General features: G+C 36.0%; 1 protein-coding gene across 1 annotated transcript; it reads right to left on the bottom strand.

Annotated features, from left to right (window-relative positions):
- Positions 1-9,021: 9,021 nt before the first annotated feature.
- On the bottom strand, positions 9,022-10,217 carry LOC113292972 (sphinganine C4-monooxygenase 1-like). Its single transcript, XM_026541768.1, has 2 exons — positions 9,952-10,217; positions 9,022-9,840 (listed from the first exon to the last, which is right to left on the bottom strand). The coding sequence occupies exons 1-2, from the start codon at positions 10,180-10,182 to the stop codon at positions 9,268-9,270; spliced, it is 804 nt and encodes a 267-aa protein (XP_026397553.1). The 5' UTR covers positions 10,183-10,217; the 3' UTR covers positions 9,022-9,267.
- Positions 10,218-22,807: the final 12,590 nt, after the last annotated feature.

Below are 22,807 nucleotides of genomic sequence, written 5' to 3'. Positions count from 1 at the left end.
CGCAGGGACAATTGAGCGGGCAGTAGGGACGGGTAAATTAAATGGGTATTATGGACGGCTTTGGCATGGGGCACAATGACGGCTTTTATTAGTCCAGAAGGGTTATCAATAACAGAAGGAATCTCTTTAGTGATATTTAGATTCGCGAATGTGTCAAAGCAACATAAAACAGGATAAGCAATTCAATATTAATTTATCCAAGCTATTAACAGGGATGGTTCCATTAAACCGTAGGGACGGGTAAATTAAATGTGTATTATGGACGGCTTTGGCATGGGGCACAATGACGGCTTTAATTAGCCCAGAAGCGTTATCATCCAACTTTACATCCGCTTCCACGCACTGCATTGTCTATCCTGTTTTATGTTGCTTTGACACATTCGCAAATCTGAATATCACTAAAGAGATTCACGCATTCCAGAAAACAATTAGCTACAAAAGAAAAAGAAAAAAAATATAAACACCAGGTAAAAGTCGGAGTGTCATCTGTTAACTGTAATAATCAGTAGGGATGTAAATGAAAAATATGATATCAAAATCTACTTCCATTAATGAAAAAAATTCTAGTATACTATAGAAATGGCGGCATATATAAAAGAACCAAAGCATATACCAACTCAAAAAGTATTCTACTGAAACATGGTTTACTTTACCAAACCGAAGTTATAAAAAAACTTAGAATAAATTTACTGTTCATCTGTTTTCATAAAGGCAGAGCATGCAATTAAAAACAGAGCATGCAAATTAATGAAGATGAACTATTCTCCACACATGCGTTGTTGTCGTAGTAAGGTTCAACAATTGAACTTCAATCACTAAAATCCCTACATCAGCACTTGAATATATCCTTCAACAAGTGCGTTGTCATAAACGTCCACTACAAACTACAAGTTAGAAGATAGAAGTGAATAATGCATCTAGCTGCCAAGAGATGTAACCAGTGTCAACAAATACATTAATATTTGAAGGAGACATTGAGCTAACAAAACATTCACAAATTAATTTAAGCCCATAAAGAAGACATTGAGATTTCTGGGACATGGCTGATTATTTAACAATGAGAAAAATTGCTCTTGTCTAGCTAATAACCATACATACATTAATATTTGAAGAGGGGCACACGTTGCACCTAACAAAACATTGAACAGGAAATTATTCAAGTATGGGGTATCTGCTATTATTTGTCTAAGGGCCATATATACATCAATATTTGGCATTGCACCTAACAAAATACTTAATAGGAAATCTACTCTTATCTAGATAATGGCTAGAGACACAATAATATTTGAATGGGACACTGCAGTAATAAATGCATACATGCAGAGGACGTCGAGAGTTTTGAGACGTGGCTGATTATTTAAGTATGGTACGTCCACTTTTATCTGGCTAACTAATGCATACACGCAGTAATACATGAGAGTTCTGAGATGTCTGAGACTCTGATTATTAAAGTATGGGAAATCTACCCTTATCTAGCTAATGGGGGAGGAGGCAGTACAGCCAACAGAACGTTCATAAATTAATCTAAATTCATGATGACAACGATTAGAGTTTTGAGACGTGGCTGATTGGAGTTTTGAGACGTGGCTGATTGTTTAAGTATGGGTATGTCCACTTTTATCTTGCTAACTAATGCATTAGTATACATGCAGTATTACATGAGAATTCTGAGATGTGTCTGATTAACGAAGTATGGGAAATCTGCCCTTATCTAGCTAATAGGGGAGGGGACAATACAGCTAACAGAACGTTCATGAATTAATCTAAATTCATGAATACAACGTTTAGAGTTTCGAGACATGGCTGATTACTGAAATATGGGGTCTTCTTTTATCTTGTTAGTGGCCATACGTATATTAATCTTTGAAGGAGACATTGCATCTAACAAAGCAGTCGTACATAGAGAGTTCTTAGATGCGAATAATAATTTACGAATAGATATCTGCTCTGATCTAGCTAATGACAATACATACATTGATATTTGAACGAGGCACTGCAGCACAGTGCAGCTACCAAAAATATTTATGAATTATTTCAGGTCCGTGAAGCAGTGAAGGGGACATCGAGAGTTATGAGACGTGACTGATTATTTAAGTATGGTGAGCGGTGGACCTTAATGAGATTGGGGTGACATTTGGGAGTTCAAACGGAGGCGGATGCCGTAGTTTTGGTGAGCGGTGGAGGAGGCAATGCCACTAGTGGTGGTTAGATGCCCAGGTGGTGGATGCCGGCAAATAGTGGTAATTTCGTGCCATCACATAAAAAAATAAAAATAAAAATAAATATGGGGAAGATATAGTTGGTCATGTTTAATGTTAGAACAACGTTAGCTCTATTGCAATGCAAAAAAGAAAAAAAAAATGAACATTAAAGACCACCCAACAGATACTACCGTATCCAAATGAACAACACAAACCAAAACTGGCATTAAAAATTAACAAAAAATTAAATTACTTATTATCAAAACGACATCGTAGTTTAGGACACTAATATTAGAAGGACACATTGCACCTAACGAAACATTTACAAGCAAACTTAAGTCCTTGAGAGGATCACGTTGAGGATTCTGATAAGATAAATCACTCAGAAACATTGGACAGTTCAATCATGGGTGCATCTCGGCTATTTGGACATGACATCACTCATTCTTGAGGTGCATCAGTCGACTATAGAGTTGAAGACAATTTTTAGTATGCCTGCTTTTCCCTCGTGTCAATTTTTTTTGGTCATTTTCAATTATTTTTACTTGGTTTATCTAGCATTTGTTGTTTCATGGTGGCAATAACTAGTTCAAAAAAAGATCATCCTTTTAACTTCTATTTTCCATTGTGATCAAATTAAAGAACTAGTAACAAATAATCATGGATTATTTTTATTGTGGATGTGAAAGGATAATAGTCTCACATCGCTAGTTTCTGCATAATTGACATAAATATAATATGGAAGGGTCTCTCAACTCATTGCCAATTGGTTTTGAATTGAACACCCGCAAATTTTAATATGGTATCAGAGCTAGGCCCGTACGCGGGGTGTAGGCCCGATTTTGGTTACATTGTGACCGAGTGTTACATGTACACCCGTGGCTGAATGACTGGTCACTCGTATGACCTGTATGTGGGGTCATGACCCACACGTACGTAAGTCCACGTGTTAGGCCGATTGACTGCCTTGCACGTGAAGGGGCGTGTGAAAGGATAATAGTCCGACATCGCTAGTTTTTGCATAATTAACATAAATATAGTATGAAAGGACCTCTCCACTCATTGCCAATTGATTTTGAGTTGGACACCTACAAACTTTAATAATGGGTTTCTTATAAAACACCAAAAACAAACATAAATAAGACGAAGAAAAGCGTCCATAAACACCAAAAACAACAAAAATAAAAACTAAAACACAAATTAAATTATTCTTGTTCATAAAAAACTAAAAATATTGCTCAGATCTAGTCCTCTAGATCTGAGCAAGAAGAAGGAGGAAGTTTCAAGGTTTTTCCCTTTTTTTTCTAGAGAGAGGAAGGAGAGGAAAAGAAAAAAACAACGTATTATTTATCGAAAGTGTAACTTTGTTAACATCCTAAGAGATATTACATTTTTGCTTATTCTCTTTCAGGATTTTTCACTGACTCATCACTACCGAAAGGGTGACTTTGTAGCTGCTTCTATCCAAAAAGGTTGTATCAGGTGGTGCAAATCAAGTTTGGATTTGCCAAAAGGTTGACTCGATTAAGAATACAGTTATGGCTTAGAGGTGTGCGATTTGTTTGATTCAGGAAACAAATATTCAGTTTATGTCTCATTGGTTTGTGAGATGATGAGTGCCAAATATTGTATATATTTATCCCTTTTTGTTGGCATTTTAACTCATCTTTTGTGCATTAATTCTACATTTTATCCCATATTCTGTATTTTCATTGTTTTCAAGAATAAATATTTTTATTAATTAATTTTGCATTTTTAGGTAATAAATAAAGTTCGGATGAGTCGCGGAGCGAAAAGAGCAGAAAAGTAGTGAAAAGCCGGGAGAAATCACGCAAGGAAGCCGCGAAGAATGGTGCGCACAACCTCATTTTCTACACACAAAAGCGCCTCCGTTCTCAGCCATCAGATCAGTTCTCAGAAGCATCCGACGGTCGCTCCTTCATAGAGCATCAAAATCTGAAGTCTCTGCCGAGCACCACAGCGCTGAAATTCCAAGCCTTCAGATTAGATGGTAGTTGAATCCAACGGTTGATCCCTTGCTGTTCATCAATTTTTGATATCCCCGCCTTACACTACAGCACCTAACCTAATCTAGCACCGTTCGTTTCGTTGTATCCCTTCATCCGACGGTCGCTCCTCGCTTGCCTCCGCATCACCATCCGATCTACCTACCATCTTCGCATCTCGCAGCTCAGAGTCACAGAACATCAAGACTCGATGGATTCGCTCAACACTCTAGCAACCTATACCTATACCCTAAACTCGACCCATTCTTCTCTTCTTTCTTCTTCTTTCTCTCGACCTCGTCTGCAACTCCACCAAACACCATGTTCACCTGTCGCACCACCATCATCGCCACCACTCCCTGACACCACCATACCACCTCCGTCATCATCCTACACGTGATTGAAAGCTTCCCCCATCATTCTAGCCCTTTATCCCATCAACTTATTACCTAACCTAAACCCTAGGTTATGGGTTGATGGATTAACGTGTGCTAGAGAAGCAATTGATGCATGGAGGTGATACAGGAGAACAAATAGAAGCATGGGTCGACATCAAAATGGAGTGGTTGTGTCAAATTGGGTGAGTAATCACAAACCCTAGCCTACTGTTATTTTGGGAAAATGGGTAGAACCTTAATTGTGTTGTGGACTATAAATAGGAACTATGGGTGTGTTGTAAAAGTATGCTTGGATTAGCCGACATCCAGGACTTTCATGTCCTGTTAATGTTAATATTTTTTCCTGTTAATGTTCAATTTTAGTTTCACTGCATATGTTAAAGGTGTTATTTTCCTGTTAATGTGCTTTTGTTAATGTTCAGTTTTAATTTCCAATCAATTCCTGTTACATGTGTTCTGTTAACATGTGTTGCTCTTGTTTATGTGTTAGAATCATTGTTAATGTCCTGTTAGTGCCATGTAATGTTTAGTGTTAAGTTTGTGATACATGTTAAGTAATGGAGTGTTAGATTAAAACTTTGCTGCATAGTGTTAATTGAGTAGTGGGGAGAAACTAGTGCTCACTAGTGACAATGAGCAAGCTAGTTCTCTTCCCACTCTAAAAGAGTGCCTTAGTTTTGCTCCAAGTTAGCTTCACCATCTCCCCTGCCTTAGGCTAATTGCCTTTGTGTCACTTTCACTTTGCTCCATTTTGTTTTGCTTTTGTTCACTGTTTTGTTGCTGTTTAGTTTTTAATCTGTTTAGTTTCTGCTGTTTTTGCCAATCTTTTGCTCTCTGGTTTGCTTCCATCTTTGGCCTTTGGCCACTGTTTTGCTTTCCTTCCCCCACCACTGTGTTGCTTTCCTTTCCACTGCTTGTGCAGCTGTTGTACAGTGCTGCTGCCTTCTTTCTTTGCACTACTGTAGCTGTTGCTGCCACCTCTTTCTCCTGCACTGCTGCAGCTGCTGTTGCTGTTGCCCTGCAGCTGCTGTGCAGCACTTGTGCTGCTGCTGGATTGCCTTCCCTGCTGCTGCTGCAACCCATCTGCCCTGCAACTCTCCTGTTGCCTTTTCCTTCCACTGCTGCTGTTGCTGCTTCCTCCCCAAGCCCACAGTTCACTAAGCCCAGCCACAGTTCACTAAGCCACAGATCCTCAAGTCCAGCCACAGTCCACTTTTAGCTCAATCCCATTGAGCCCAAAAGCCCAGAGCACAACTTGAGCTCATCTGAAGACCAAAACAAAAGCCCAAGGTTTAGTTCATTGAGGCCCAATTCAAGACCAAGCCCAGGTTTGAACCAAATTCAAAAGCTGAGCCCAATTCAATCAATTGTGGGCTTAACCCAAAAGCCTGAACTCACTGTAAGGCCAAAGCCCAGTTACACTTCAGAGACCAACTGAGCCCAAGCTCAGTTCATTTTATTGTGAACAAACCCATTAGTACTCAAATCCCAATTTAAGCCAAAAGGCTTCATAGCCCAACAACAATTTAGGAACCCAATTAGCTAGAAAACTCAAAACACACCCGATCTCTGTGGATCGACCCGTACTTGCACGAGCTACAACTGACGACCGTGCACTTGCGGTATTACTGTAGGCCCCCGTTTTTATTGCGCTTAATTTTATACATATCTCCGGGCCCACCAAGTTTTTGGCCGGGGATAATTTCTATACACCTTTTCCAGGCCTGCCATGAGACAACTGTGGTATGACGACAACTTTGGTTGGTCATATATTCAAACCAAGTAAGGAGTTATGACAAGGTGACTCTTTATCTCCATATCTTTCTCTCCTGATGGTAGAGGTTCTTTCTAAGTTGATAAATGATGCAGTGGGGAGGGGTCAGCTTTATGGGTTTCAAGTCATCGAAAACGGTACTATTATTTCTCATCTTCAATTTGTTGATGATACACTTATTTTTATTGATGCAAGCGTGGAAGAAGTGAGAAGACTTTTAATCATTTTGGTTGTGTTTGAAACCATTACCGGGTTGAAATTGAATCTAGACAAAAGCACAATGATAACTGTTAGGGTTGATGCGGTGATTGATGTTTTATCTAGGGAGCTTGGTTGCAAGACATAAAAATCACTTTTTACTTATCTAGGAATACCAATTAGTGAACATTAGCGTAGTACTACGTTGTGGGAGTATGTCTTGGTAAGAATGGAGCAGAAGTTGGCAACTTGAAAGAAAACCAAATTGAATAAAGCAGGTAGAATTATTCTTATCGAGAGTTGTCTTGCGAGTTTACCAATCTATTACCTGTCTTTATTTCATCTTCCAGTTAGTGTGGAGAAAAAGATGGTCCGGATTATGCGTAATTTTTTATGGGGTGCTGCGGAGGGGAGAAGAAAATTAGTTTGGGTTGGTTGGACCAAAATCTGCATTCCTAAAGAGAATGGAGGGTTAGGAGTTAAAGTGCTTAGGACTACCAATCATTCTCTACTAATAAAGTTGATTTGGAGATATTCGAAGAACAAAAATATTCTTTGGAGGAAGATAGTTAATCAGAAATTCAATAGGAACACAGATTTACTAGTGTCGGATGTAGATTCCAAGCCTCAGTGTAGAAGTCTTTGGAAGAATATCATGAATATGGTTCCCATTGTTCAAGACATGGCCAAGTTTACGGCGAGAAATGGAAGAGGAATCAGGTTTTGGAAGGATAAATGGTTAGATAGAGGGAGATTACAAGACTTATTCCCGGTGGCTAGTAATTAAATGACCTAATTTTAAGGAACATCAAAGAGAATTAAATTCTTTTAATTTTACCCAATTTACTTGATATTGTAGAGTTTTTCACGCAGATTAAGGAACATCAAAGAGATTAAATTCTTTTAATTTTACCCATATTAATACCTTTTAAAAAAATTAAATGACCTAATTTTAAGTTTCTAGATTTTAGAGAACGTTACCAATCCCATTGTAATTTACTTGAGATATACCAAATCTTTATAGATTAAGTATTTATCCTACATGACAAATATTTAAAAATTAAAGTAATTTTTTATGTGTTCATTACGATGAGAATTTATGCTTTGGTGTGATTCCAATGCAAGGATTACTCAGAGAGAATTTGGAAAAAATACTAAAACTCTCATCTATTTTGGAACATAAAATAAACCTAAAATATCAAGTAAAGTGGAACGGAGGGAATAAATACCAAAGAGGTTTGGTGGTTGAGGTTAGAAATCCCACGAGCTTTTCTAAATCCTTTTTGAATTGCACTTTGTTAGTTAGTTATATTAACTAATTCTATAGCAATACATACAATACATAACTTTAATACATACAATAGTTAACGACAAAATAAATAATAATGTAGTAGATATTATGTAAAATTATACGCTCAGTTTTATGATTATCTAATTAAATTATGTGCAAAAGTAGATTGTTTTGCTGAACTTTTTAAAATATTATTAAATTACCATATATTTGAAAAAAAAAATTATCAAAAAATATAAAATAACGTAACAAGGTTATTCATGCATTGCGCTCATGTACCATGTTATGCTTTGCTTTTAACTGAAACGTACATCACGACACAATATATTTTAATTCTTGGCACATCACCACACGATGTTGATCTCCATGTAAATTGAGCTGACCGAAAACAACACTAAGATAAAACAAAATGGAATGGAAATATTTTTCTCCCAATTTCCTTTATAAATAAATATAATACAATATATATACTTTGTTTGAGCGTACAATGATTGGCCCGAGAATATTTTATTACTTTTTTATACTATTTATTTATAAATGAATATTTCCTCCACTCTATTTCATGTGAAAGTTTAATTTTACGTAATTCAAGGAATGGTGAGAGTAGAGCTGTCAATCAATACCCAATTACCTAGAAGGACCAATTAATATCGGATCCTAAACGAGTATACCCGACGGGTGCCCAAAAAAATTGTGTACAACGCCTAAAAGTAAAATATATATTAGTAAATCATCGTTTCTTAAATAATAAACTTCTTTGTGTTTCTACACTCTTATTTTCCTCTTTTCTAGGCTTAGTTTTCCGGTCTTTTCGTTTTTGTTATTCAACAACAATAGGAGATGTTGATACTTTTACCATAGATTATCTCAATAAAATAATGATCTTCTTAACTGTGGATGTTTTTATTATTACTACTAAGAGAAATATTATTATGTTTTTATTCTACAACCATTGATTTAATTCAAAAGCTTATGTAGCTGCTTAGCTTTATAAGACTACTTTTGGTGTTATAGGATTCGGAACCTTTAGGACCCGGAACCGGTAAAAACAATTAGGTGAGGGTAGTATGGTACCCGGAAAAAACCGGACTCATTGATAGCTCTTGGCCTGGTGAGAGGTATAAAGAATTTCATATATAAAATTCTTCCAACGTTAATTCATATTATTACACTAACAATTAAAAATATAAGTTCAAGAAGAAAAATAACAGTGTTGTAGGAAGTTTAACAAAAAAATTATGAAAACCTTAAAGTATTATGAAACAAGAAAATATCTCTAAAACTTCGTCTAAAATGGAATGAATGGAATATTTGCATTTTTTGACGACACGGTGACCGACTTTGAGAATATTTTATAACTTGCTAATTTTACCTTCTTCGAATTTGATTTCACTCTGGATCAGCTATTTTGTTGCACTCTCCATTCTTTTGGTTGCCTTACTTCGAATCCTCCTTCGAGTCGTTTCACAACTGTATAAGGCATCTGTGTCCCGTAGAGTTTATCCCAAAAAGTGAAAAATGGTTGTGAATAATTGTACTTTATACCTCGTACCCCGTAATGATGGATATCATGATAAGCAGTGTTGCATGGGAATATAAGTTGTAAGGGGTTATACTCAGGCAGCCAGAGCCCAGAATGATCATCAATACCTTTGATTACAGAAAGAGAATAGAAGAACACAGATGTTCGAGCTGTCATCCCTGAAATCAACATGGAGGCCACACCGCCAAATGTATCCAGTAAAAGACCCTCCAGTGGGTGGTTGTAAGCTGCCCCAAATGCATAAGGAACGACCACCCTGTGATGTACAGAGTGAATATGTTTATAGAGAAATTTGTTTTGGTGCATGTAGCGGTGTCCAAAATACTGCCATGCATCCAAAACCAACATGCTCACAATAAACTGCAATATTTGTATTGAAAAAGAGGGTTGAACCACTACTTCAGATGACCTCAACATAGAGTTATTCACCTGTAAGAAAAAGCATTAGTACATAGATACTACTATCAAATCTAAGAAATTTAGGTTCGATAAACTAAGCAGAAACAGGAATTGCAAAATAAAGGTATTTCAAATACTAACCCAGAACAATAAATATGCCACAGTAGCTGCAATAGACTGTTGCAATAAAACACCTTTAATCACAGTAGGAATCGAAACTAAATTCTGTGATGCTGCCTCTTTTCTTGTATGTAAACGATAATGATCTAATGGAGGTAAAATGTGATGAACTCCTGCATATAACCAAAAGACAACTACTGGAGAAATTATACCCATTGTTTCATCACTCAAATAACCTTCCCAAAAAACCATCTTGTAATAAGAAAGAAAAAAATCAACAAAGTAGACTAAGCTCGAGATTTTGGTGCATATAAGTTCTTTTGTCTTCATTTATAATGAAACTTCGGAATTGAAATAGAAAACATCAACATCAAGTCACTGATGATAATTAGCGTGTTAGAGATATAATATCAAAAATACTAACCAATTAGCATGTTGGTTATCAACATTAATTATTATGTCGGTATCATAAACAGCATGAAAGCTAGTCATAATGATATTGACTTGAGCCAACCGTGCCCGACTAATCTCAGTGATATGGCAATGAATTCGTGTGGTGATAGACTGCCCGCACTTTGTCCCGAGAAAAGCCATCAGAAAGATCTAAGACGGGTAGGGTAATAGTAATAACTTTCAGTGAGTCCCGCTGCATGTCTCACCCGGTTATTTTTCAACGACATATTGTCGGGTCACCCGGTTATTATTATGAGGTAGCCCACCGTTAAACCACACAGTAAAAGTTACACAAGTATATTAAAAAGCACTCCATTTGCAATTGACTGCAGCCTCAATAGAATTTGTATTTTCTTTTATGTAGGCACCTAATCAAATGTGAGTATGTGACATACATTTAACAGTTCGCAGTTGAGTGGGTATTTTTTGTTCGTATTCTTGAGCTGTATATGAGTGTTTTCAATCAACCACGAATGCGCAAACTAATCACTCGAATTCAAACTTATTTACGTGAAACATTGTCAACATTAAAACTCCGTTTGGGATTGTTTTTTTCAACCAAAAACATTTCATAATAAATTTGTAACAAATTTTTATCAAAAATTTGTGTTTGGTAATTTTTTTTCAAAGTGTTCTTGGAGAGAAGCACTGGCTTTTAAAAGCTAGAAAAGCAGAAGCTCTGGACCCACGTAATTCGATTTAACTGATTCTCTATTTTAACGTTGTTATTCGATTTAATTGACTCTCTTTCATAGATATGATACTACACCATTTTTCCCGATTAGCAACAAATTTTGCAACAGTTCGTGCGCAGTTGCGAATTTGCAACAAAATTTGCAACGACTTAAAATATTCGCAATTGTTGAACAAACCACATGTGCTACCTGCTTGTGTGCAAGGTAACACCTAAATTTTATTGAATTGCACATATGAGACCAGTTTGAGTACAAGGGAACATTTTTTTTCTTTCGCTAGGATTTTTTCTAAAATTATGAACGGTTGGATCAAATATCTCACTCAAAACCCTTATCGATTTATCCCAAAGAAGAGAGACAACACCGTATATGTTTAGTCATGGATGATGAACACCACTTAAATTTAAAGGTTTATTCAGCTAAGTATTTCTTTCGAATAATGTATTACGCATGTTAGCTAGATAAGAGTAGATTTCTCATACATAAATAAGGTTTTACCTATTTCATATCCTCAGTTTTCCTAATTCCCATCCCAACCACACAAATCATATTTTGCATAACTCTTTATAAATTGGGTAAACAACACTCCTTATTTACCATAATCAACGCCTATGCAGTAAAAAATAAACATCAAATTTCCATTTTCATTGGGTTTTGGAGATTGAATTTTTATTTCCATACATAAAAGATAGTGTTTAGACAGAAAAATAATTCATTAACGAAAATTATTAAATCTGGGGATATTGATTACATTGAAAACCTAATTGAATACAATGATCAATTATATATTCCCATAGCATCACTGTAGTTGTGAGAAACCTCACAACCCCACCCTTAGTAAAATCTATAGAACAACTATGTGATCATCATAAGAATCTTAAGAACTTTTATTGAAATCTTGAGAGCAAATACAAATCTATGAAGAAACTCTAACTTAGGAAACAAATAATCTTTTTATCTCCTAAATATCTTGTCTAAACTCTCCAAAAGATCTCATTCAATACAAGGTCGCTCGACTCCTTATATAGGAGTTTACATAGTGGATAAAAGCTAATAAAGCCCCTAATTTCGGATCTGATGTGCATCAATTTCGCGTGGACTTTGTTGTTGACGCACGGATTCTTTACTATCACACAACTCTTCAGACTTTACTTGTCATTAAGTTGACGTCATCTAGTGCGTCACTCTGGATAACTTGTATGCGTCGTCTTCGCTCAGTCTTGGTGATCATTACTTCGCATATCTGATAGGTGTGCGGTATTTTGTATCCACATTTTGCCTCTTCTCATACCGTTCTTTTGATAAAGAGAGTGTTATGAGAAACTCTAATTCATTCTGTCGCACCTGTTCATCTTTTCGTATTTTTATCTTCCGACATGTTTCCATGATTTCAGTGTAACCGTCTACACGTGTTGACTTCATTCCCCTTTCTACCGGCACGTCCGAATTTAATCGGTCATCTTTTTACCTATTTATTAACTAAGTTTGAGGAGACATAATCTTTTCTTTTTTTACTTCGTCTTCCCTTCTCATCTCTATGAGCCCTCTGCAAATCTTCATCTTCTCCACCTTCTCGAAGTTTCTTCATCCTCGTCTTCTCGAAGTATCGAGTTTGACTTTCTGTTGTTCTTATGGATCCTCTCCCAAGGTTCGTATACTCTGTTGAAATTGATCTTGTCTATCTTTCTTTCTTTTGAATTATCGACCGTTGTTCTTGATCTGTTGTTGTTTTCATTCCCATACTGGTTCTGTTTCAACAAAAGTTCTTCCTCTGTAAATAACAAAATTACAGTTTCAAAACCTAAACATTCTTCGAGTTTGAAAAATAATGAATCTCTCAAGAGGAAGCCTTCGTATAACAAAGGAGTAAGAAATAATTTCTTCTTTATAAAACAATATTGTTTCCTCTATCTTCGCAGGATTCTGAATGTGAGATTGATGGCGAGAAAAAGACAAAGATTAAAGAGTTCGCAAAGCTCCATCGCTGAAGACCAGTCTTGACATTCCGGATTTTGATTGTAAGAAAAAGGAGACTGATACTCCTTTTCATGTCAATGTTGACTCTCCTTTACAAGGCTTAATTGCCTCAACTCCTTTGGATGTTTCTGCTTTACCAAGGGAAACCTCCGCTCCTATAGATGATACTCTGATTGATCATGTGGTAAAGGAAATCTCCACTTATGAGAATGTAACCGCACCAGCGGTGGATCAAACTGTTTCTACTTTTGTGAATGTTCCCCTATCAGCGAACATCCCCACACCTGTGGAATACATTGTTGCTTCCGCTTTGAAGAATATTACCTCTTATGTGTCTGCTCATTCTTCTTATCTAAGTGAGTGAATGAAGATAAGTGAGAGAAAAAAAATTGTTTTATCTAAAAGAAATTAAACGGTTAAGATGTGGTAGGATGGGGTCATACGGATTATGAAAATATTTGGACGGTATAGATTTAAGTTAAGAATGTCATACGGATCAAGGAAAGTGTGTTTTCTTTGTGCTTTCTCTTTGTGTTAATACAAACTCATGTTTTCGGTTTAATTATCAACCTTCGACATGAAAAAAAATTCAAAAAATATATTAATAAATTTAGGACATTGTTATCGACATTCAAGATATAAAAAAATCCAAAAAATGTATAAGAATGAATCGGGAAAATGAAAAATGAATTCGATAATTGGTGTGTTTCTTTGTGCTTTCTCTTTGTGTGTTTTGTGCTTTCTCTTTGTGCTTCGCACAGGTCATGAAGTAAGCTTGACAAGTCATACAGGTCATGAAGTAGCTTTAGTTCACACTGGTAAACTGAGGTTATAAGATTACTAAAGATGGACCAAAAATTCAAGATGGTTCTGACTTCAAACTTAGCTGGATACATCATAAAAATCGATAAATATGAAGCTCAGTGTTGATTCGAACTTCAAATGTTGCATAACAACATATAAACTATGAGCCAAGAAGCTCCGTGAGGGTTCTAAGCATGATACATCATCGAAATCGATAAATATGAAGCTTAGTGTTGATTCAAACTTCAAATGTGGTATAAAGACATACAAATTATGAACTTAGAAGCTTTGGGAGGGTTCTGACTTCAAACTTAGCATGATACATCATTGAAATCGATAAATATGAAGCTCAGTGTTGATTCGAACTTCAGATGTGGTATAACAACATACAAACTGTGAACCAAGAATCTACAGAGGGTTCTGACTTCAAACTTAGCATGATACATTATCAAAATCGATAAATATGAAGCCCAATGTCGATTCGAACTTCAAACTTGGTATAATGGCATATAATCTATGAACCACGAAGCTCTGAGAGGGTTCTAACTTCAAACTTAGCGTGATACATTATCAAAATTGATGAATATTAAGCTCAGTGTTGATTCATACGGACTGAAAAGCATGCGTGTTTCTTTTTGTGCTAATACGAACTAATGCATTAGGTTTAATTATGAACTTTCGACACGAAAAAAATCCAAAAAAAATATTAATAAATTTAGGACATTGTTATCGACATTCTGATATAAAAAAAATCCAAAAAATACATAAGAATGAATCGGGAAAATGAAAAATGAATTCGATAATTGGTGTGTTTCTTTGTGCTTTGTCTTTGTGCTTCTGGTTTTGAATTTCGACTAGTCATACAGGTCATGAAGTAACTTCAAACTTAGCAGGATACATCATCGAAATCGACAGATATGAAACTCAAGTGTTGATCTGAACTTCAAATGTGGTATAAAGGCATACAAAATATGAACAAATAAGCTCCGGGAGGGTTCTGACTTCAAAGTTAGCATAATACATCATCAAAATTGATGAATATGAAGCTTAGTCTTGATTAGAACTTCAAATGTGGTATAACGACATACAAAATATGAGCCAAGAAGCTTTGAGAGAGTTCTGACTTCAAAGTTAGCAGGATACATCATCAAAATCGAGAAATATGAAGCTCAATGTCGATTCGAACTTCAAACTTGGTATAATGGCATATAATCTATGAACCACGAAGTTCTGAGAGATTTCTGACTGATACATTATTGAAATTGATGAATATGAAGCTTAGTGTCGATTCAAACTTCAAATGTGGTATAACGACATACAAACTATGAACCAAGAAGCTCTGAGAGGGTTCTGACTTCAAACTTAGCATGATACAGCATCAAAATCGATAAATATGAAGCTCAATGTCGAATCGAACTTCAAACTTGGTACAATGGAATATAATCTATGAACCACGGAGCTCTGATAGGGTTCTGACTTCAGACTTAGCATGATACATCATCGAAATTGATGAATATGAAGCTTAGTGTCGATTCAAACTTCAAGTTCGGTATAATGACTTACAAACTATGAACTAAGAAGTCTGAAAGTTCACAAAAACGATGAATTTAACCATTTACAAGTAAGATTCCATGGAAATATTCTCATAAATCTTAAACACACACAAATTCGTCAACTTCGAGAAAGAAATTGGCTCTTATATAGGTCGAAACCTGGCCAGGAGCGGACTACTATATAAGTCTGAAAGTTCGCAAAAACGATGAATCCAACCATTTACGGGTAAGATTCAATGGGAATATTCTCTGAAACTTTAAATACACACAAATTCGTCGACTTCGAGAAAGAAACTAGCTCCGAGATTGAAACCTGGACAGGAGCGGACTACTATATAAGTTTGACAGTTCGCAAAAATGATGAATCCAACCATTCACGGGTAATATTCCATGGGAATATTCTCAAAAACCTTAAACACACACAAATTCGTCAACTTCGAGAAAACAAATGGATCCGAGATCGAAACCTGACCAGGAGCGGACTACCACATAAATCTGAAAGTTCGCAAAAAACGATGAATCCAACCATTTACGGGTAAGATTCCATGGGAATATTCTCAATAACTTCGAACTTCCTGGTTCGCGATTTTGGTCCTGGAATCGTTTTCGGATATTTCTACCCAATATCAATAACCCTAAGTTAGTGATTCAGCCTCTTTTTTTTTGCAGAAGTGAGAAATTTTTTGCAGAACCAGACAACAAAATAGTTTTTGTGCTAAAGTGAGAAAAGTTTTCCAGAAGTAAGAAAATTCTGCAGAAGTGAGAAAAATTTGTCGTATCCTTACGACGACTTTTCTTAAGAGTTGTGGAAGGGATGTAGAAAAACTTTCATCACAACCATCGATGTCCATCTAAAGTCGTCCATTATTTTTTTTTCTATTTTCCATATTACCAGCGTATCTATTCTTTCCTTATCCATTTCAAACATTTTTTTTCCTTCACAGAGCTGCAACTTCATCCCCCTCTTCGTCGTCTTCTCTGAAATCACCACCATCTCCACCTCAATCGTTTCCAACTCCAACAACTCTGTTAATTATTATCGTCTTCAACTACATCGATCTTGGGTTCATCATCTCAACAGATTTCTTCACCAACTTCATCATCACCAACAAGTAATCTTACACATAGTTGAAGACTTACCACCTCCGCTAATTTCTCAATGGTCTGTTACCCAGATTGATCGGTAATCGACTTAGGGTATGTGTTGACTTTGGAACTTATTGTTTTAAAATTTGAGTTATGGTTTTGAAGTACATTTTTGAACTTAACCTTCTTTGGTGAAGTTGTTGTGATTGCAGAATATGCCAGAATTTGCCAAGCAATAGGAGAGCAGTTTGAGAAGTAGTTGGCTTATACGATGCCAATGCTTAAAATTGCAGCCGAGGTTTCATCCCATGCTTTCATCAACTAATAGATATGAAATGATATGCATTGTCATTTGTAGAATGTATGTGATTGTTCACAGAGAAGGATTCGCGTTGCTTGCGGATCAGTCACCTGAGCATTATTTTTGAGCATCACATTTTGTTTTACAACTCTTATGAAAGGTTGTCATAAAGTTAGTGTATTAAAGAACCACAAATTTGACAGCACTTGTGATAGTGTAGGTATGGTTAGTGGTGTAGACTTCCATTCCTGAGGCTCAGTATCGAATCCCCCCAACCTTATTTTTTGCAACATTCTATATTTTTACTTCAACAACACTTATAAGTGTTGTTATACCTTTTTATTAATAAAAAACACAAAAAATCAAAATTTTTGAACTGTAAGGATGGTTTATGAGCTAGACTTCCATCCAATAGGTTCATGTTCGAATCTCCTCTCTAACACTATTTTTCATTATCATATTTTGGTGTTCTTAAACAACTCTTGTGAGAATTGTGATAGGATAAGTCACTACCTTTATGTAACAAAGTTATTATACCTAAATGTCGTCACAACAGTTTTGCGAAATTAGTTGTCGTTTGTTTTCTTAGCGCAACCCATTGTTCCTAAGGGTTGTTAGTGATGATATACGACATCTCTTCCTTTGAAACCAGTTATAAAACATAGGACTTTCTACGATGTTTAGCGAGGTGTTGTAAAATCTCTAGTTGTAGATGCATATTTTTCCCGTAGTATAGCTTCTTGTATTTTTGTAAAGATGGCTCATTTGTGCTATATGTTCCTTTGATCTGGCGGATAACCAATAGCGAGTCACTAGTTATTCTTCCATCTTCTAACTTCATTTCAATTGCCAACTGTAACGCATGCACTACCGCTTCATATTCAGTTTCGTTATTGGTGGATGCGAACTCCAACCTGAAATAAAAACTATTCCAATTCCATCGCCTTCTCCATTTGATGATCCGTCCACCAATATCTCCCTTCAATTTGAATTATGATATGTCAACAAATATTTAGGATTCCCATGTTCTTCATCTACATCCATTATTTCTTCCAGATGTGCATCTTCTTCCAATGGAAATTCTGCCAAGAAATCTGCGATTACTTGCTATTTTGGTGAAGATAATATTTAATATTTGATCTCAAAGTGCCATACTTGTGCATTCCATATTTCGGTTCTTCCTGATTTTATTGAATTTTTCATTACAGATTTAATTGGTACTTTCGTCAATACCTTAATCTCGTGGGCTTGAAAATAAATACGAAGTTTCTGTGTTGGATAGACCAGTGCGAGAATTAGCTTTTCCATCTTTGAGTAATTTTTCTTTGCGGCATTATATGTTTTGCTTATGTAGTATATTGGTTTTTCTACTCCTTTATCCAAATGTAGCAAGACAACACTTAACACGTGCGTTGTTGATGCCAAATATATTAATAATTCTTCTCTTGGCTCCGCTTTCTGTAAAATAGATAAATTCACGAGGTAGTTCTTTATACTTTGCAGTTCTTTGTCGCATTCTTCTGTCCATTCGAACTTGGTCCCATTCTTTAGGATTTTGAAGAAGTGCTTGCACTTGTATGATGAACGCGAAATAAACCGTCTAAATGAAGCTAACAGCCCATTCAATTTTTGTACATCTTTCACAATCGTGGGTGATGGCATGTCATGAACCGCTTGTACCTTTTCGGGGTCAACTTCTATTCCCTCATTTTATACAATATAGCCTAAATTTTTTCCTGACACGACTCCGAAAATGCAATTTTCTGAGTTTAACTTGATGTTGAATTGCCGCATCTGCTCAAAGATTTCTCTAAAGTTGTCAACATGATCTTCATCTTTTTTAGAATTCACCAACATATCATCGACATAAACCTCCAATGTTGTATGTATCCATTTTCCAAATATTTTTTCTACCATTATTTGATATGTTGCACCTGCATTTTTCAAACCGAAAAATATTTTTGTATAAAAATATAATCCTCTGGGTGCGAAGAAAGAAGTATGTTCTTGGTCTTCTTCAGCCAAAGGAATTCGATTGTAGCCTTTATATCCGTCCATTAGTGAGAGCCTATCATTTCCTGATGTTGCTTCAAAGATTTGTGGTATGTCTGGTAATGGAAAGTTTTCCTTTGGACATGCGTTGTTTAAGTCACTGAAGTCGATGCAAATCCTTATTCCATTATTCTTCTTTGGCACCACCACCATATTTGCTACCACTCTGGGTACTTTGCTGGCCTTATAATTCCTGCCACAATAGCTCTGCTTTTATTTGAGGATGGTATGTGGTTGTTGTTTTCCTTATCGTTTGCTTGAATGGTCATGCATTCTTGTTGATATCCAATTTGTGGCATGCGACAGAAGGATCTATTCCTGGCATTTCTTCCATGCTCCATGTGGAATGTCTTTGTATTCGCGTAAGATGTTGATCGTTCGCTCTTCTTCTTCCTTACCCATATTAGTTCCAATTTTTAATATCTTTGGTTCTTCTTTTGTTCCAACATTAACTTGTTTTGTAGGTTCTGCTGCGGTGAAATTCGCTCTGCTTCTATTTGAGGATGGTATGTGGTTGCTATTTTCCTTATCATTTGCTTGAATGGTCATGGGCATGCGACAAAAGGGTTTATTCCTAGCATTTCTTCCATGCTCCATGATAAAATGTCTTTGTATTCGCGTAAGATATTGATCGTTCGTTCCTCTTCTTCTTTGTCCATCTTTGTTCCAATTTTTAATATCTTTGGTTCTTCTTTTGTTCCAACATTTATTTATTTTGTAGGCTCTGCTGCGGTAAAATTCGCTTTTGGTTCGCCTAAAGGTGATGGTTCTTTTATATTATGCATTGGTTCACCTTCTTTTTCTAGGATTTCGCTTGGTATTCCGTTTCTTTCTTGTGCTCTTATCATATATATTCTTAATTCTTCCACCTTTCTTAATTTCTTTGCGTTTCTCCAACGATCTTCTCGCTTCCTTGCGAGTCCTTCATAGTTTTTCACATATATTTGATTGCAAAGTTTCGCACTCTTGGAATCTCCTCTGATTTCGCCTATTCCACTTGGTATTGGGAACCGCACGCACTGATGAAGAGTTGATGCTACTCCTTTTATCGCATGTATCCATGGTTGTATCAATCGCATGTTATATGGTGACTCTGTATCGATTACGCACAAGTTTATCAGCGTTTCTATTTCTCCCAATAATATTCGAATGGTTACCTCTCCTTTTGGTTTTGTTATTGTCTTGTTAAAACCGTGAATGTTATATGTAGAGCGCGTCATATCCGCATCCTTGTATCCCATTCCTTTAAATGCGCGGTAGAATAAAATGTCTACCGAACTTCTCGTATTTATCAAGGTTCTACTTGTCGCCCATTCTTCTGATTCTTTCGCTCCTTTATTACCTCATGTTCGCTCTGCAGTAACCGTAATCACCAAAGTATCTGTTCGTCTTAGGTTTTCTTTCGGGATTTCATCTGCGGCAAACATTATCTTCCTCTTTTCCCACTCCTTTAAGGGAGATACTTTATTCACCGTCATGATCTTCCTTCCTTCGTAATCGTGTTTGTGTATTCTTCTTGTGATTCCTGCATGGAAATCTGCATCAGAGATATTTGTTTTAGTTATTGAATTACATTTTAAACTTCTGCCTCCTTCTTTCACTCTAATCATCAATATTTCTTCCCTTTGTTTGGTAACATCTACTTGGTTTCTGCTAGTGTTTTTCGATCGGATCTGTTATTGGATTCCTTCCATCTACACGAATTTAACAGTTTCACTTTTTCTTTTTCTATTTGTTTTTCTTTAAACAATATATTCTCTTGACAAACTAATAAACCAAAACAACAGGATATATCATCCGAGCTGATTTCTAACGCCAAAATGTAGTTGTGAGAAATCGCACAACCACACCTTTAGCAAAATCTATAGAAAAATCATGTGATCATCATAAGAATCTTAAGAACTTTTATTGAAATCTTGAGAGAAAATACAAATCTATGAAGAAACTCTAATTTGGGAAACAAATAATCTTTCTCTCTCCTAAATATCTTGTCTAAACTCTCCAAATGTTCTCCTTCAATATAAGGTCGCTCGGCTCCTTATATAGTAGTTTACATAGTGGATGACAGCTAATAAAGCTCCTAATTTCGGATTTGACGTGCGTCAACGTCGCGTGAAATTTATTATTGGCGCAAGGCTTCTTTACTATCGCACAACTCTTCACACTTTACTTGTAATTAAGCCGATGTCATCTGGTGTTTCACTCTGGATAAGTTGTATGCGTCGTCTTAGCTCAGTCTTGGTGATCTTTACTTCGCATATCTGATAGGTCTGCCGTATTTTGTATCCACAATCTTGTATAAAATGGTTCCATCACATGTAGGAAAATCCAAGAAAGAGAGAAAGAGTTAGATTATCATTTCCATGGATGATTATGCTTTTCGTTTTTGGTACAAAACCATTATTAGATCATTAGAACAATACAATGTACTCCCAATTTATAATATCAGCAAACAAAAAGTACTAGCACTTACAAAAGTTAGTAGTGGCAGTAGATAATTAGATTTATTAGGATTAAATTCGTGAAGGAGGAAAAAGGAAGACCGGGACGTAGATGAGTAATGGCGAGAGTTTCATTTACCCATTTTAAAAACAAGTTATGCAAGATCGGTTTTACGTGGTGGGATGAGATTTAGGAAAATTATGGATGGAAAATAGATGAAACCCTCAAAATAATATAAGCCACAATTAACTAATTATGAGAAAAATTAGTCTCAAAGCTCTTAACGTTCTCTTGATGGACTTAAATGAGTTTATAAATGTTTTGTTAGTTGGAATGTCTATCCTATGATACCTGTGTAACATACTTATTTCCTATACCTAGAAAATAATCATCCACAGTTCACCTAGTCTGGAAATTCTTGACGTCCACTTCATGGGTTTAAATTAATTTTTAAATACTTTGTTATTTGCAGTGTTTACTTCGACAAAAGAACCATGTCTCTCGTTTCAAATTCACTCTCAAGTAGGAGTTTAGCAGATCGACTCTCCACTCACGAATATGCAAATCTCATAAAATACTTCTTTTATGTAAATCTAGTTTAATTTAAGTTGTTAATGTATGTTCTTTCCTATTAAAAAAAAAAAAAGGGTGTGGTCGAAGTCATAGGGTCAAGTAAATTAATTTATCCAAGCAATTGATAGGGATGGTTCCTTCCATTAAACCGCAGGGACAATTGAGCGGGCAGTAGGGACGGGTAAATTAAATGGGTATTATGGACGGCTTTGGCATGGGGCACAATGACGGCTTTTAGTAGTCCAGAAGGGTTATCAATAACAGAAGGAATCTCTTTAGTGACATTCAGATTCGCGAATGTGTCAAAGCAACATAAAACAGGATAAACAATGCAGTACTAATTTATCCAAGCTATTAATAGGGATGGTTCCATTAAACCGTAGGGACAATTGAGCGGGCAGTAGGGACGGGTAAATTAAATGGGTATTATGGACGACTTTCGCATGGGACACAATGACGGCTTTTATTAGTCCAGAAGGGTTATCAATAACAGAAGGAATCTCTTTAGTGATATTTAGATTCGCGAATGTGTCAAAGCAACATAAAACAGGATAAGCAATTCAGTATTAATTTATCCAAGCTATTAACAGGGATGGTTCCATTAAACCGTAGGGACGGGTAAATTAAATGTGTATTATGGACGGGTTTGGCATGGGGCAATATGACGGCTTTAATTAGCCCAAAAGGGTTATCATCCAACTTTACATCCGCTTCCACGCACTGCATTGTCTATTTTGTTTTATGGTGCTTTGACACATCCGCAAATCTGAATATCACTAAAGAGATTCACGCATTCCAGAAAACAATTAGCTACAAAAAAAAAAAAAAAAAAATGAACACCAGGTAAAAGTCGGATGTTTTTTTGATTCTTTACATCATTATTAGATGGAGTGTCATCTGTTAACTGTAATAATCAGTAGGGATGTAAATGAAAAATATTA

The sequence above is a fragment of the Papaver somniferum genome, chromosome 7 (genome assembly GCF_003573695.1).
Source record: "Papaver somniferum cultivar HN1 chromosome 7, ASM357369v1, whole genome shotgun sequence".
Classification (NCBI taxonomy): Eukaryota; Viridiplantae; Streptophyta; class Magnoliopsida; order Ranunculales; family Papaveraceae; genus Papaver; species Papaver somniferum.
This window is presented reverse-complemented; position numbering and strand designations above follow the sequence as displayed.

Coding starts and splice junctions, on each gene's coding strand:
- LOC113292972 (XM_026541768.1), bottom strand. CDS start 10,182: ATGGTTTTTTGGGAAGGTTATTTGAGTGATGAAACAATGGGTATAATT. Junction 9,841..9,951: donor TGGCATATTTATTGTTCTGG/GTTAGTATTTGA, acceptor TTTTTCTTACAG/GTGAATAACTCTATGTTGAG.